General features: G+C 62.3%; 1 protein-coding gene across 1 annotated transcript in view; it reads right to left on the minus strand.

Annotated features, from left to right (window-relative positions):
- Window positions 1–417: 417 nt before the first annotated feature.
- Window positions 418–15667, minus strand: part of DTNB (dystrobrevin beta) — a 173493-nt gene continuing 158243 nt past the window's right edge. Inside the window, exons 20-22 of the mRNA XM_084201896.1 lie at window positions 12850–12903; window positions 4868–4900; window positions 418–576 (exon numbers count right to left, since the gene is read on the minus strand). Of these exons, the coding sequence (XP_084058022.1) occupies window positions 4896–4900; window positions 12850–12903 (59 nt within the window). The 3' untranslated portion in view covers window positions 418–576; window positions 4868–4895. The remainder of the gene's footprint in view (window positions 577–4867; window positions 4901–12849; window positions 12904–15667) is intronic.

The raw sequence follows: 15667 nt of genomic DNA on the forward strand, positions 1-15667 counted from the left end.
GAGCTCCAGGTGGGTTTGTAGGGGCTGAACCCCCAGGTGCCCTGAACCCCCACCTGCAGGAGCTCCAGGTGGGTTTGTAGGGGCTGAACCCCCACCTGCAGGAGCCCCAGGTGGGTTTGTGGGGGCTGAACCCCCCAGGTGCCCTTCGGGGGGACCCTGGGGCCGCACCCCTCTGTTCCCTGCAGGGAGGGACCGAGGCAGGAGCAGTGACCATGGGGGGGGGTGACAGTGGCACCGGGGTGGTCCCGGGAGGGAGCAGCACACGGAGCCATCGCAGCGTCCTTCAGGTGTTATTTTTGTTTCTGAAGCCTGCCGTGGGGGGCCGGGCCGGGCCGGGCCGGGCGGGGCGGGACAGCCGAGGGTACATGCAATGGCCCGGGGGCAGCGCCGAGGAGGGGCCTCGGGACAGCTCCCGGTGCTGGCTGCCGGTGCCGCCTCCCGGTGCCGCCTCCCGGTGCTGGCTCCCGCGGCAGCAGGTGTGGAGATCGGTCACAGTTGCACGATGGTGATGGATGGGCTGGAACTGCCTCTTCTGAGGGGGGACACGTCCCTCGATGGCAGGAGCAACCTCCGAGCCTGCGGCACCAGGAACGGCGTCAGGGTCTGCAGAGATCCTGCAGAGATCCCACAGAGATCCTGCAGGGATCCCACAGTGATCCCACAGAGATCCCACAGAGACCCTGCAGAGACCCCACAGAGACCCCACAGAGATCCTGCAGAGACCCCACAGAGACCCTGCTGAGATCCTGCAGAGACCCCACAGAGACCCCACAGAGATCCTGCTGAGATCCTGCAGGAATCCTGCAGAAATTCCCCAGAGATCCCACAGAGACCCTGCAGAGATCCCACAGAAATCCTGCTGAGATCCCACAGAGATCCCACAGAAATCCCACAGTGATCCCACAGCGATCCTGCAGAAATTCCACAGAAATCCTGCAGAGATCCCACAGAGGTCCCACAGAAATCCCCCAGAGACCCTGCAGAGATCCCACAGAAATCCCACAGTGATCCCACAGAGATCCCACAGAGACCCTGCAGAGACCCTGCAGCGATCCCACAGAAATCCCCCAGAGACCCTGCAGAAATCCTGCAGGAATCCTGCAGAAAACCCACTGAAATCCCGCAGTGATCCCACAGTGATCCTGCAGAGATTCCAAAGAAATCCTGCAGGAATTCCCCCAGAGACCCTGCAGAAATCCCACAGAGATCCCACAGAGTTCCTGCTGAGATCCTGCAGAAATCCTGCAGAAATTCCCCAGAGACCCTGCAGAAATCCTGCAGAAATCCCACAGAGATCCCATGGAGATCCCAGAGATCCTGAAGGAATCCTGCAGAAATCCCCCAGAGACCCTGCAGAGATTCCGCTGAGATCCTGCAGAAACCCTGCAAAGACCCTGCAGAGATCCCATACAAATCCTGAATAAATCCCTCAGAGATCCTGCAGAGATCCCACAGAAATCCCACAGTGATCCCACAGTGATCCCACAGAGATCCTGCCTGGCCCCGGAGCCAGCAGTGCTGGGAGCTGGGCAGGGAATGGAGCCCCAGGAGGGGCTGAGGGAGCTGGGAAGGGAATGGAGCCCCAGGAGGGGCTGGGGGAGCTGGGAAGGGAATGGAGCCCCAGGAGGGGCTGGGGGAGCTGGGAAGGGGCTCAGCCTGGAGAAAAGGAGGCTCAGGGGGGACCTTGTGGCTCTGCACAACTCCCTGAGAGGAGGGGACAGCCAGGGGACAGGGACAGGACAAGGGGAAACGGCCTCAGGGCAGGCTCAGGTGGATGTTGGGAACAATTCCCACCTGGAAAGGGCTGTCCTGCCCTGGCACAGCTGCCCAGGCAGGGTGGATTCCCCATCCCTGGGGGGTTTAAAGCCCTGTGGATGTGGCACTTGGGGACAGGGGTCAGGGGTGGCCTGGGCAGTGCTGGGGGTGGCTCCGTGTCCCACAGAGCTTTTCCAGCTTTTCCAGCCCGATGTCTCCGTGACCCCTGAGCCCCCTGGCTGGGGCTGTGCCCCCCTGGGCAGACCCGAGTGTGGCACCCAGAGTGTCCTGCTGAGCCCACAACTGCTCCCCTGGGAGCGGGCACGGGCAGCTCCAGCTGCTGAGGCCAGGGCAGGTACCCAGGTGAGGTCAGGGCTGGGGACACCCCTCCCCCAGGAGCCCCAGGAGCACCCCCGGCCCTGGCACCACACAGCACTGGGAGGAACTGGAGGAACTCAGAACCACTGAGGCTGGGAAAGACCTCTGGGGTCACCAGGTGCAGTCCCCACCTTGTCCCCACCTGAGGAAAGGCCTCTGGGGTCACCAGGTGCAGTCCCCACCTCATCCCCACCTGAGGAAAGGCCTCTGGGGTCACCAGGTGCAGTCCCCACCTGGTCCCCACCTGAGGAAAGGCCTCTGGGGTCACCAGGTGCAGTCCCCAGCTGGTCCCCACCTGAGGAAAGGCCTCTGGGGTCACCAGGTGCAGTCCCCACCTGAGGAAAGACCTCTGGGGTCACCAGGTGCAGTCCCCACCTGGTCCCCCCCCGAGTGACACCTGCAGGGATGGGCACTCCAGACCTCCCTGGGCAGCCCCTGCCAAGGCCTGACCCCCCTTTCCACGGGGAAATTCTGCCTGCTGGAAGAGCCAGCACGGTGTAAAGGGTTAATTTTGCTCTCCTTTTGTCCTTTCCCATCCTGTGTGCAGATCCAGGAGCCTGGCTGGTCCCTCTCCCTCATGGTCTCTCCTCATTCTCATTCTCTGCTGTGCTGGAGCCCCCCTGGGCCCTGGGGGGCTCTGGGGGGCTCGGGGGGGCTCGGGGGGGCTCTGGGCCCCTCCTGTCCCGTCCAGCTCTGGGGGTGGCAGGGTCACACACGTCCCTTTTCCCAAAGCCTTTCAGGGCTGAGGAAAAGCCTCGCTCACTCCGTGGCACCTCCAGCTGCCCGCGCTGCCTCCCCCTCCGCAATTTCACTCCTTCTTGAGTTACCAGATTGTTTCCCAGATCAGGCAGGACTTGAATTTCTAATGCAAAAAGTGTCAGGAAGGCTCCCAGCCCCTCTGGGGCTCTCTCCTTGCGCTGCTGGAGCGGCTGGCAGGTGGGGGAAAAGGGCAAATCCCGTCTCTCACTTGGCAGAGGGTGTTTGGTGGGAGTTTTGTGGGATTATCCCACAAAATCCAGCTTTGCATCCACCACTGATTCTCCTGGCCCGTGCAGGGGATCAGGGGAAGGTGAGGGGGCTTTCTCCTGCCTGGTCCCTGCTGTCCCCAGGACAGGGAGGAGGTCCCAGAGGAAGGTCCCAGAGGAAGGTCCCTGCTGTCCCCAGGACAGGGAGGAGGTCCCAGAGGAAGGTCCCAGAGGAAGGTCCCTGCTGTCCCCAGGACAGGGAGGAGGTCCCTGCTGTCCCCAGGACAGGGAGGAGGTCCCAGAGGAAGGTCCCTGCTGTCCCCAGGACAGGGAGGAGGTCCCTGCTGTCCCCAGGACAGGGAGGAGGTCCCAGAGGAAGGTCCCTGCTGTCCCCAGGACAGGGAGGAGGTCCCAGAGGAAGGTCCCAGAGGAAGGTCCCTGCTGTCCCCAGGACAGGGAGGAGGTCCCAGAGGGAGGTCCCTGCCATCCCCAGGACAGGGAGGATGTCCCAGAGGAAGGTCCCTGCCATCCCCAGGACAGGGAGGAGGTCCCAGAGGAAGGTCCCTGCTGTCCCCAGGACAGGGAGGAGCTCCCAGAGGAAGGTCCCTGCCATCCCCAGGAAAGGGAGGAGGTCCCAGAGGAAGGTCCCTGCCATCCCCAGGAAAGGGAGGAGGTCCCAGAGGAAGGTCCCTGCCATCCCCAGGAAAGGGAGGAGGTCCCAGAGGAAGGTCCCTGCTGTCCCCATCCCCTGCTGGTCCCCCTGGTGCATCCCTGGGAGGATTTTCTGCCTCCCGCCCTCCGGGAGTGGTGATGGGCGTCATGGCAAACTTGCAGAGCGTGGAAACCCGAGCCTGCTCCTCGCAGCTTTCAGGTGGGGGAGATAAGGATCTCCCTGGAGACACTCCAGGCTCCAGCCCTGCCCTTCTGCTCTCCCTGCACCTGTCGGTCTGTCCATCTGCTCTGCCTGGTTATTAATGCAGAGCCCTGCCTTTCTGGGGGCAGACAGTGTGGTTTTGGTCTGTCTGGACAGAGTCCATCACCACGGGCTCCTTTCTGGGGGCAGACAATGTGGTTTTGGTCTGTCTGGACAGTGTCCATCACCACGGGCTCCTGTTTCCTCTCCTTACAGAAAGGACAATAAAATGGGAGATGGGGCTGGCAGAGCTGGAGGTGATGGTGTTTGCCCACCCTGGGAGAGCTCAGAGCCCTGGCAGGGCCTGGAGGGGCTCCAGGAGAGGGACAAGGATGGAGGGACAGACACAGGGAATGGCTCCCAGTGCCAGAGGGCAGGGCTGGGTGGGAGATTGGGAATGGGGAATTGTTCCCTGGCACAGGGTGCCCTCCCTGGACCCCTGGCAGTGCCCAGGGCCAGGCTGGACACTGGCACACCCTGGCACAGTGGCACTGTCCCTGCCATGGCAGGGCTGGCACTGGCTGGGCTTTAGGGTCCCTTCCCACCCAACCCATTCCATAATTCTGTGGAAAACATCCTTTTGAGCACTGCAGAGGGATGGGCAGGTGGGACCTGCCTGGTGCAGAAACAGGACGAGAGCAGGAAGTGACAGGAGCCCCAGGAGGTGACAGGAGCCCCAGGAGGTGACAGGAGGTGACAGGAGCCCCAGGAGGTGGCAGGAGCCCCAGGAGGTGACAGGAGCCCCAGGAGCCCCAGGAGGTGGCAGGATCCCCAGGAGCCCCGGGAGCCCCAGGAGCCCCAGGAGGTGACAGGAGCCCCAGGAGCCCCAGGAGGGGGGACAGGTGTCCATCCTTACCTGAGCTGCTGTCCAGCCTGTGGCCCCTCTAGCCTGCAGAGAGGGAAGAGCAGGTTGTCAGGGGGAGCATTTCCTGTCCCACAGAATCAGGATCTGCCCCCTGCTGCAGGGGGACAGAATTCCCTTTAGTCCTGCCCCTTGTCTTCTCCCCAGGCACCAGGGAGAAGGAAGATCCTGCCTCAGTTTCCCTGAGTTATCCACATGCTTTGATCCCACTGCCCTCAGCCCTTCCAGGTGTCACCTCCCTGGCTGCCACGGTCCCTCCCTGTCCCTGCTGTCCTGGGCAGCTCAGCTGGTGCAGGCACAGGGGCAGGACTGTCCCCTCCTTGCCAGGAGAGCCAGCCCAGGAGCCCCAGACCCTGCCAAGGACACATCACTGCTGCGGGGTCACCTGGGTGTCCCCGTGCCAGGCTGTCCCTGTCCCTGTCCCTGCCCCGTGTGGGGTGGCCCCAGCCTGTCCTGGCACCTGGGCACTATCCCAGGCCTTGGCCCTGTCCTGGCTGAGCTGCAGGAGGCTCTCACAGGGCCATTCCCAGCCTGGCCAGGTCCCAGGGGCACAGCCACCACTGCCACCTCGGTGCCACCCCAGGCCTGACAGGGGGGGAATGCAGGACCTCAGCTGTGGCCAGGATGGGCAGGTGCATCCCATGGAATCCCAGAGCGACCTGGGAGCCCCCCCAGTGCCACCCAGCCATGGCAGGGACACCTCCCACTGTCCCAGTGACCTCAGAGCCCACCCAGTGCCACCCCAGCCATGGCAGGGACACCTCCCACTGTCCCAGTGACCTCAGTGCCACCCAGCCATGGCAGGGACACCTCTCACTGTCCCACTGACCTCAGAGCCCCCCCAGTGCCACCCAGCCATGGCAGGGACACCTCTCATTGTCCCAGTGACCTGGGAGCCCACCCAGTGCCACCCCACATGGGGCAGGGACACCTCCCACTGTCCCAGTGACCTGGGAGCCCACCCAGTGCCACCCAGCCATGGCAGGGACACCTCTCACTGTCCCAGTGACCTCAGACCCCACCCAGTGCCACCCAGCCATGGCAGGGACACCTCTCACTGTCCCAGTGTCCAGCCTGGCCTTGGGCAGTGCCAGGGCTCCAGGGTTAGGGTTAGGGTTCCTGTGCCAATGCTGGAATTTCAAACTCAGCGTTTTTGTCCAGGAAATGTAACGGATCAGAGAACTCTGCTTGCTGTTCCCAGCAGTTTGAGCAGAGCCCAGGTGTTTGGTAGTTGCAGATTCCTACATTTGGTCCCCCTGGCAGCGGTTTCAGGGCTATAAAATCCCAGTGGGCACTAAGGAAGGGACAAGGACACGGTGAGTCTCAGGTGACACTGTCCTGGGCTCACACCTGGCCCTAAAGGAACGTGGGGGAGAGGCAGCAGGGCCTGGCCAGCTGCTGGCAGAGCTGGTCCCACCTGGGATGGCACCTGGCAGAGGGGAGGGGGGGATGCACAGAGCCAGGGGCAGCACAGGGAGCAGCACCCAGGCTGGGCTGCCACGGCGTGCCATCCCCAGGGCGGGATGGGGGAGGCTCTGCCAGCTCCCACCTGTGCCCTCCAGAGCCTGGGGACACTCTGGGGACACCGCTCTGGGATCCCAGCCGTGGGGGACGCAGCTGAGGGGGATCTGATACACAAATCAGAGCAGGAAATGTGCGTGTAACAAATCCTCCTCCCCCAAAGCCAGCCCTGCTCCATCCAAGGCCGGCCTCTCCAGCAGGGAGGGGCTGCTGGGGTTCATTAATTGGGAACAAGCTAAAAACATAGCAGGGAAATAGGGAATAATTACGTGAATAGGGAATAATTACGTGAAGAAACTTGTGAGGAAGCCCAGGGGTGATGGTGTCTCTAGGAGTGGATTTAAACCAAAAGAAGGTCGATTTGGAATGGGTATTGGGCAGGAATTGTTCCCTGGGAGGGTGCTGAGGCCCCCGGCCCCCTGGCAGTGCCCAAGGCCAGACTGGGCAGGGCTGGGAGCAGCTGGGACAGTGGCAGGGGTGGCACTGGAGGGGCCTGGAGGTCCCTTTCCCGTGCAAAGCACCCTGGGCTGATTCTCTGCATCCCTGTGAGGACCCCCCTCCCTCGGCCTGGTGGGGGTGAGGGGCTGGGGAACACCTGAGCTGCTTTTTCCTCTCCATTCCAGAAGGACCACGCTGCTGGGCCAGGGCTGAGCCCGGGGCTCACTGAGGGCCCTGGAGCATCCTGGCCACAGCTCCCTGCAGTGACCTGGCTCTGGTGCCACCCCTGCCACGGGGTCTGGAGCGGCTCCCCCAGCCCTTCCACATCCATCATTCCTCGATCTCCCTGCCAGAGGCTGACCTCAGCGGCCCTGGGACTGCAATAAAGTGCTTTTTCCCTGGCAGGGATAGTATTTACATTCCACACCGAGGCTCTTGGACCCGGCTCCGCTCTTGGACGCGTCTGGGCTGGAGTAACGGGGAGAGTTTGTGTTCCCTCTCTGCTCCATCCACCATCTGCCGTGCCTCGGCCTCCCCGTCCCCGCTCCCCACGCCAGACACAGCGCGCATTTGGAAAGCGCCGTGCGGATCATCCGGTAAGCATCTCAAATATTCCAGCGATGAGGAACGCTCTGGGGCAGAGCGGCTCCCGCGCCTCGCTTCTGCTCTGGAAACTCCCGCTCCGGCCAAAATCGGGCGTCCCGCCGCGCTCAGCAGCGGGCGGAGGAACAGAGCGGCCCCAAACACCTGGGAGCTCTGCACAGGTGGGGGCAGGGATGGGGGAGCTCAGGGCAACACCTGGGAGCTCTGCACAGGGCAGGGATGGGGGAGCTCAGGGCAACACCTGGGAGCTCTGCACGGGGCAGGGATGGGGCAGCTCAGGGCAACACCTGGGAGCTCTGCACGGGTGGGGGCAGGGATGGGCAACACCTGGGAGCTCTGCACGGGGCAGGGATGGGGCAGCTCAGGGCAACACCTGGGAGCTCTGCACGGGGCAGGGATGGGAGAGCTCAGGGCAACACCTGGGAGCTCTGCACGGGGCAGGGATGGGGCAGCTCAGGGCAACACCTGGGAGCTCTGCACGGGGCAGGGATGGGCAACACCTGGGAGATCTGCACGGGGCAGGGATGGGGGAGCTCAGGGCAACACCTGGGAGCTCTGCACGGGGCAGGGATGGGCAACACCTGGGAGCTCTGCACGGGGCAGGGATGGGGCAGCTCAGGGCAACACCTGGGAGCTCTGCACGGGGCAGGGATGGGGGAGCTCAGGGCAACACCTGGGAGCTCTGCACGGGGCAGGGATGGGGCAGCTCAGGGTAACACCTGGGAGCTCTGCACGGGGCAGGGATGGGGCAGCTCAGGGCAACACCTGGGAGCTCTGCACAGGGCAGGGATGGGGCAGCTCAGGGCAAGGAGCTCTCCTGGCAGCAGCTGAGCCAGCAGGAAATGCGTGTGTAATAAAAGCAGGCTCCCAAGCCCTGCTGTGCTGATGCTGGAGCCGGGTTTGGCTCACGCGAGACAAATGCTGGAGCTGATCCATGCCCGGCCAAGGCTGCTCCTCTGTTTGGGTTTGGGGCTGATTCAGGCTCGGCCAAGGCTGCTCCTCTGGGTTTGGGGGTTTACGCCCGGCCAAGGCTGTGCCTCTTTGGGTTTGGGGCTGATCCACACCTGGCCAAGGCTGCTCCTCTGGGTTTGGGGCTGATCCACGCCCGGCCAAGGCTGTGCCTCTGGGTTTGGGGCTGATCCATGCCCGGCCAAGGCTGCTCCTCTGGGTTTGGGGCTGATCCACGCCCGGCCAAGGCTGTGCCTCTGGGTTTGGGGCTGATCCACGCCTGGCCCAGGCTGTGCCTCTGTTTGGGTTTGGGGGTTCACACCCGGCCAAGGCTGCTCCTCTGGGTTTGGGGCTGATCCACACCCGGCCAAGGCTGCTCCTCTGTTTGGGTTTGGGGCTGATCCACGCCTGGCCAAGGCTGTGCCTCTGGGTTTGGGGCTGATCCACACCTGGCCAAGGCTGCTCCTCTGGGTTTGGGGCTGATCCACGCCCGGCCAAGGCTGCTCCTCTGTTTGGGGCTGATCCACACCCGGCCAAAGCTGCGCCTGTTTGGGTTTGGGGGCTGATCCACGCCCGGCCAAGGCTGTGCCTGTTTGGGTTTGGGGCTGATCCACGCCTGGCCAAGGCTGCTCCTCTGGGTTTGGGGGCTGATTCAGGCCTGGCCAAGGCTGTGCCTCTTTGGGTTTGGGGCTGATCCACGCCTGGCCAAGGCTGCTCCTCTGTTTGGGTTTGGGGGTTCACACCCGGCCAAGGCTGCTCCTCTGTTTGGGTTTGGGGCTGATCCACGCCTGGCCAAGGCTGCTCCTCTGTTTGGGTTTGGGGGTTCACACCCGGCCAAGGCTGCTCCTCTGTTTGGGGCTGAAACACCCAAAGCAGAAGCCAAGGGAGCCCGGAGGGAGGTCCTGTCCCGGGAGGAGCTTCCCGGTGGCTCCTGGAAGCTGAGGAGAGGAGCAGATCCCGGCATTCCCTCCCTCAGGCTGCCCTGGAGGTCCTGAGGCCACCAGGATCCCTCCCAGCTCTGGGACCACTCCTGGGATGTGCCACGGGTTCCTGAGCACTGGGGAAAAGCCTGGGACACCAGGGACACAGGGACACAGGGATGAAAGGCAGGGACCCCTGATGGCACTGATGGCACTGATGGCACTGCCTCTGGGATGCCCACTGGCACAGGGACACTTGTCCAGCCAAGGTCACCATGGGATCCCCACTGGCACAGGGACACTTGTCCAGCCAAGGTCACCCTGGGAATGATCCCCACTGGCACAGGGACACTTGTCCAGCCAAGGTCACCCTGGGAATGATCCCCACTGGCACAGGGACACTTGTCCAGCCAAGGTCACCAAGGGAATGACCCCCACTGGCACAGGGACACTTGTCCAGCTGAGGTCACCATTGGAATGACCCCCACTGGCACAGGGACACTTGTCCAGCCAAGGTCACCAAGGGATCCCCCCTGGCACAGAGACACTTGTCCAGCCGAGGTCACTTTGGGATGAATCCCCACTGGCACAGGGACACTTGTCCAGCCAAGGTCACTTTGGGAATGATCCCCACTGGCACAGGGACACTTGTCCAGCCAAGGTCACTTTGGGAATGATCCCCACTGGCACAGGGACACTTGTCCAGCCAAAGTCACCATGGGATCCCCACTGGCACAGGGACACTTGTCCAGCTGAGGTCACCATGGGATGGATCCCCACTGGCACAGGGACACTTGTCCAGCCAAGGTCACCAAGGGGTGGATCCCCAGTGGCACAGGGACACTTGTCCAGCCAAGGTCACCAAGGGATGGATCCCCACTGGCACAGGGACACTTGTCCAGCCAAGGTCACCAAGGGATGGATCCCCACTGGCACAGGGACACTTGTCCAGCCAAGGTCACCAAGGGATGAATCCCTACTGGCACAGGGACACTTGTCCAGCCGAGGTCACCAAGGGATCCCCACTGGCACAGGGACACTTGTCCAGCCGAGGTCACCGTGGGCAGGGGCTGGGCAGGTGACAGTGCCACTGCTCAGGGGCTGCCCTGGTGAGTGCCCCACTCTGGGCCACCCCTCTGAGCTGGGTTTCTGGCAGCCCCTGGAGCAGCTCCTCCTCCTCCTCCTCCTCCTCCTCCTCCTCCTCCTCCTCCTCCTCCTCCTCCTCTCTCACATTTCCCCCCTTGCTGTGGGAAAAGATGAGCACAGGACAGGGCTGTAACACCAGCGTGTGGCAGCTGCTGGGGACAGGGACTGGGACTGGGAGGTGACATGTGCCAGGGCACAGCCACAGCACCTGCCAGGGGCTGCTCCACCAGAGCCACCTGCACCCAGAGCCACCTGCACCCAGAGCCACCTGCACCTGGAGACATCCATCTGCCTCCCAGAGCCACCTGCGCCCAGAGCCACCTGCACCCAGGTACATCCACCTGCACCCAGGGCCATCCACCTGCACCCAGGTACATCCACCTGCACCCAGGTACATCCACCTGCACCCAGAGCCATCCACCTGCACCCAGGGCCATCTCCCTGCACCCAGAGCCATCCACCTGCACCCAGGTACCTCCACCTGCACCCAGGTACCTCCACCTGCACCCAGGTACATCCCCCTGCACCCAGAGCCATCCACCTGCACCCAGGTACATCCACCTGCACTCAGGTACATCCACCTGCACTCAGGTACATCCACCTGCACCCAGGTACCTCCACCTGCACCCAGAGCCATCCACCTGCACCCAGGTACATCCCCCTGCACCCAGGTACATCCCCCTGCACCCAGGGCCATCCACCTGCACCCAGAGCCATCCACCTGCACCCAGGTACATCCACCTGCACCCAGGTACATCCACCTGCACCCAGAGCCATCCACCTTCACCCAGGGCCATCCACCTGCACCCAGGGCCATCCACCTGCACCCAGGTACATCCACCTGCACCCAGGGCCATCCACCTGCACCCAGGGCAATCCACCTGCACCCAGGTACATCCACCTGCACCCAGGTACATCCACCTGCACCCAGAGCCATCCACCTTCACCCAGGGCCATCCACCTGCACCCAGGGCCATCCACCTGCACCCAGGTACATCCCCCTGCACCCAGGTACATCCCCCTGCACCCAGGTTCATCCCCCTGCACCCAGGTACATCCACCTGCACCCAGGTACATCCACCTGCACCCAGGGCCATCCACCTGCACCCAGGTACATCCACCTGCACCCAGGTACCTCCACCTGCACCAAGAGCCATCCACCTGCACCCAGGGCCATCCACCTGCACCCAGGTACATCCACCTGCACCCAGGGCCATCCACCTGCACCCAGGGCCATTCACCTGCACCCAGGTACATCCACCTGCACCTGGAACCATCCACCTGCACCCAGGTACATCCCCCTGCACCCAGGTACATCCACCTGCACCCAGGTACATCCACCTGTACCTGGAACCATCCACCTGCACCCAGGTACCTCCACCTGCACCCAGAGCCATCCACCTGCACCCAGGTACCTCCACCTGCACCCAGGTACATCCACCTGCACCCAGGTACATCCATCTGCACCCAGAGCCATCCACCTGCACCCAGGTACCTCCACCTGCACCCAGGTACATCCACCTGCACCCAGGGCCATCCACCTGCACCCAGGTACATCCACCTGCACTCAGAGCCATCCACCTGCACCCAGAGCCATCCACCTGCACCCAGGTACATCCACCTGCACCCAGGGCCATCCACCTGCACCCAGAGCCATCCACCTGCACCCAGGTACATCCCCCTGCACCCAGGTACATCCACCTGCACCCAGGGCCATCCACCTGCACCCAGGGCCATCCATCTGCCCCCAGGGCCATCCACCTGCACCCAGGTACATCCACCTGTACCTGGAACCATCCACCTGCACCCAGGTACATCCACCTGCACCCAGGTACATCCCCCTGCACCCAGGTACATCCACCTGCACCCAGGGCCATCCACCTGCACCCAGGGCCATCCATCTGCCCCCAGGGCCATCCACCTGCACCCAGGTATATCCACCTGTACCTGGAACCATCCACCTGCACCCAGGTACATCCCCCTGCACCCAGGTACATCCACCTGCACCCAGGTACATCCACCTGCACCCAGAGCCATCCACCTGCACCCAGGTACATCCCCCTGCACCCAGAGCCATCCACCTGCACCCAGGTACATCCACCTGCACCCAGAGCCATCCACCTGCACCCAGAGCCATCCACCTGCACCCAGGTACATCCACCTGCACCCAGGGCCATCCACCTGCACCCAGGTACCTCCCCCTGCACCCAGGTACATCCACCTGCACCCAGGGCCATCCACCTGCACCCAGGGCCATCCACCTGCACCCAGGTACATCCACCTGCACCCAGGTACATCCACCTGCACCCAGAGGTCCCCGTGGGGCTCAAAGTGAGCCAGTGAACCCCAGAGGGGCGATCAGAAAACGCTCAGGGCTCTGTGACAGGTCTGTCCCCTCACCTCGGTCCTTCCCATTCTGCAGCTTCTCTGTTTCTTCTTCATCTTCTTCCTCTGCTTCAGGAAAAAACACAAAGGGGAAAGCAGACATGAGATGGGTGGGTGAGAGGGGAGAGGCAGTCAGGGAATTGTTTGGGGTGGAAAATCCCTCGGACCATCGAGTCCCCCAGTTCCCCAGGCCAGCAGTGCCCCACGTCCCCAAGTGCCACATCCACAGGGCTGGGGGTTCCATCACCTGCCAGGGCAGCCCCTTCCAGTGGCACTGACAGCCTTGCCCAGGAAGAATCCCCCCAAATTCCAGCTGTTTCCTGGTGGGAGCTGGGCCTTGCTCTGTCTGACCCAGGTGAGTTCCTGGCAGGGCATTGTGCAGCAGAGTGGGGGCAGAAGGTGACATTCTCCTGCAGCTGGTGGCTCTTATCTCATTCCACCCTTCACTGGGACCCGAGCAAACAGCTGCTGGTGATCCTGAGCGTGGGGTCACTGCTGCACAGGGTGTGAGAGCCAGGGCAGGGGGACCCCCGTGACAGGCAGGGCTGAGATGTGTGCTGGGATGGCAGGCAAACCCCATCTCCACAAACAGAAAACATTCTGAGTGGTAACCGGGGGGAATGTCAAATGTGGGCTGAACTAAAGAAGCATGTTGCACCATGAGATTTTTGAATTTACTGTGTCAGGGAGTGACATCTTCAACCAAAGATTGATTTTCCCCTGCACAATTAAATTTGACACGGTAGGCCATGTACACAGAGCCAAGGATCTCCAACTCTTGAGGGTCTGAAGATGCCTTGGGAAGGTGAGGAACCCACTGTCCCCAGGCATCCACGGGAACCCAAAGATTATCTGGGGATGATCCCCTAAATGTGCCTGATATTTGGGTATCTCTTGGGATCGGCCAAACACCGACTGCACACCAACCAAACAGGGGGGAAATGGTTTCCTGGGGGTCGTGTTGGACAAATATTTGTATCTAAACCTGAAGCATTAGCTGAAGTCACCCAAACATTTGTTTTAGGTTGGCTAAAGCAGCTGCAGGAACAAAACAGAACCAGAGGTGTTTGGGGTGGATGTGACCAGAGGGGACCTCGCAGACACGTCCTTGGTGGCCTTGGGAGCAGGATGGTGACACAAGGGGTCCCTCAGCTGCAGTGGGTGAGCTGAGGAGATCAGGGGCAGAACCAGGCAGCTCTGGAATAACCAGAACTGGGACCTGGAGCTCAGTGTTGGGTCAGGAAGGGCCAGTGCTGCCTCGGCTCCCTGCAGAGCAGCACCTCCTGCAGCAGCTCCTTTGGAGCTCAGATGGAGTGAAAATGGCATCAGTGTTTGCCCAGAGTGGCACTTTGGTGTGGCTGTGGCACCTGGGGACACGGAGCAGTGGTGGCCTTGGCAGTGCTGGGGGAACAGGAGGGCTCAGGGGGCTTGGAGATCTTTTTCACCCCCAATGATTTTGTGATTCTGTAATTCTGTGACTCCACAACTCCATCACAGAATCATGGAACACCCTGAGCTGGAAGAGACCCCAGGTCCATGAGTCCAAACCCTGGCCCTGCACAGACCAGCACCAGCAACCCCACCCTGGGCATCCCTGGCAGGGCTGTGCAAACCCTCCTGGAGCTCTGGCAGCCTTGGGGCTGTGCCAGCACCTCTGGGGATGAACCTTTCCTTAAATCCATCCCAAAATCCATCCCCAAAGGATGAATCTTTCCTTAAACCCATGGGCTGTGCTTATTCCCTGGGCAGCCTGGGCAGTGCCAGCACCTCTGGGGATGAACCTTTCCTTAAATCCATCCCAAAATCCACCCCAAAAGGATGACTCTTTCCTTAAACCCATGGGCTGTGCCCGTTCCCTGGGCAGCCTGGGCAGTGTCAGCACCTCTGGGGATGAACCTTTCCTGCTCTCCAGCCAACCCTCCCCGACACCACGGCAGGAGAAGGTGGCTGGGGAGCCCCGGGAGGACGGGAAGGGAAGGGAAGGGAAGGGAAGGGAAGGGAAGGGAAGGGAAGGGAAGGGAAGGGAAGGGAAGGGAAGGGAAGGGAAGGGAAGGGAAGGGAAGGGAAGGGAAGGGAAGGGAAGGGAAGGGAAGGGAAGGGAAGGGAAGGGAAGGGAAGGGAAGGGAAGGGAAGGGAAGGGAAGGGAAGGGAAGGGAAGGGAAGGGAAGGGAAGGGAAGGGAAGGGAAGGGAAGGGAAGGGAAGGGAAGGGAAGGCTGGGAGCTGCAGCCCTGCTGGATCCCCGCCCTCCCCTCGCTGCGGGAGCTGTCTGTTCCCACAGCTCCCCTCGGGACACGACGTGTGAAATCCTGCTGGCTGCCATCAGCTGAGGATAACTCATGCTCTTCCTCATTGACACAAGTGACAGCGTTTCAGACACTTCCAGGGGAGCCTTCCCTGCTCTCTGCAGCGCCTCGAGCACGAGCCTGTCAGCAGCTCCTCTTTCATTTCATTCCCCCTCCCTGGTGACCCTGACAGCTTTGGCGGTCCCTGGCACGGCTGGTGGCCCGGGATGGGCCCTGGGGGTGGCTGGAGCTGTGTCAGGGGTTTGGGATGGAGACCAGGGGAAGCTGTGGGCAGTGCCCTCAGGCACAGGCTGGGATTGTTGGGGTGTCCTGGGCAGGGTCAGGAGCTGGGCTCCACGGTCCCTGTGGCTCTGACTCAGGTTACTCCACAATTCCAGGATTCCACAACACTCCCTCTGCCCTGGAAAGCAAAAGGGGATGAGTGCAGACTCTGGGCAGAGGTTTGTTCTCCGTGTTTGAGCCTCAGGGGCACAGCTGAGGTGATTTATGGGGAGCTGGTGGCCCTGGCACGGCCCTGCTGGAGCTGTGT

This window comes from Fringilla coelebs (genome assembly GCF_963513975.1).
Source record: "Fringilla coelebs genome assembly, chromosome: 3".
NCBI classification, from domain to species: Eukaryota; Metazoa; Chordata; class Aves; order Passeriformes; family Fringillidae; genus Fringilla; species Fringilla coelebs.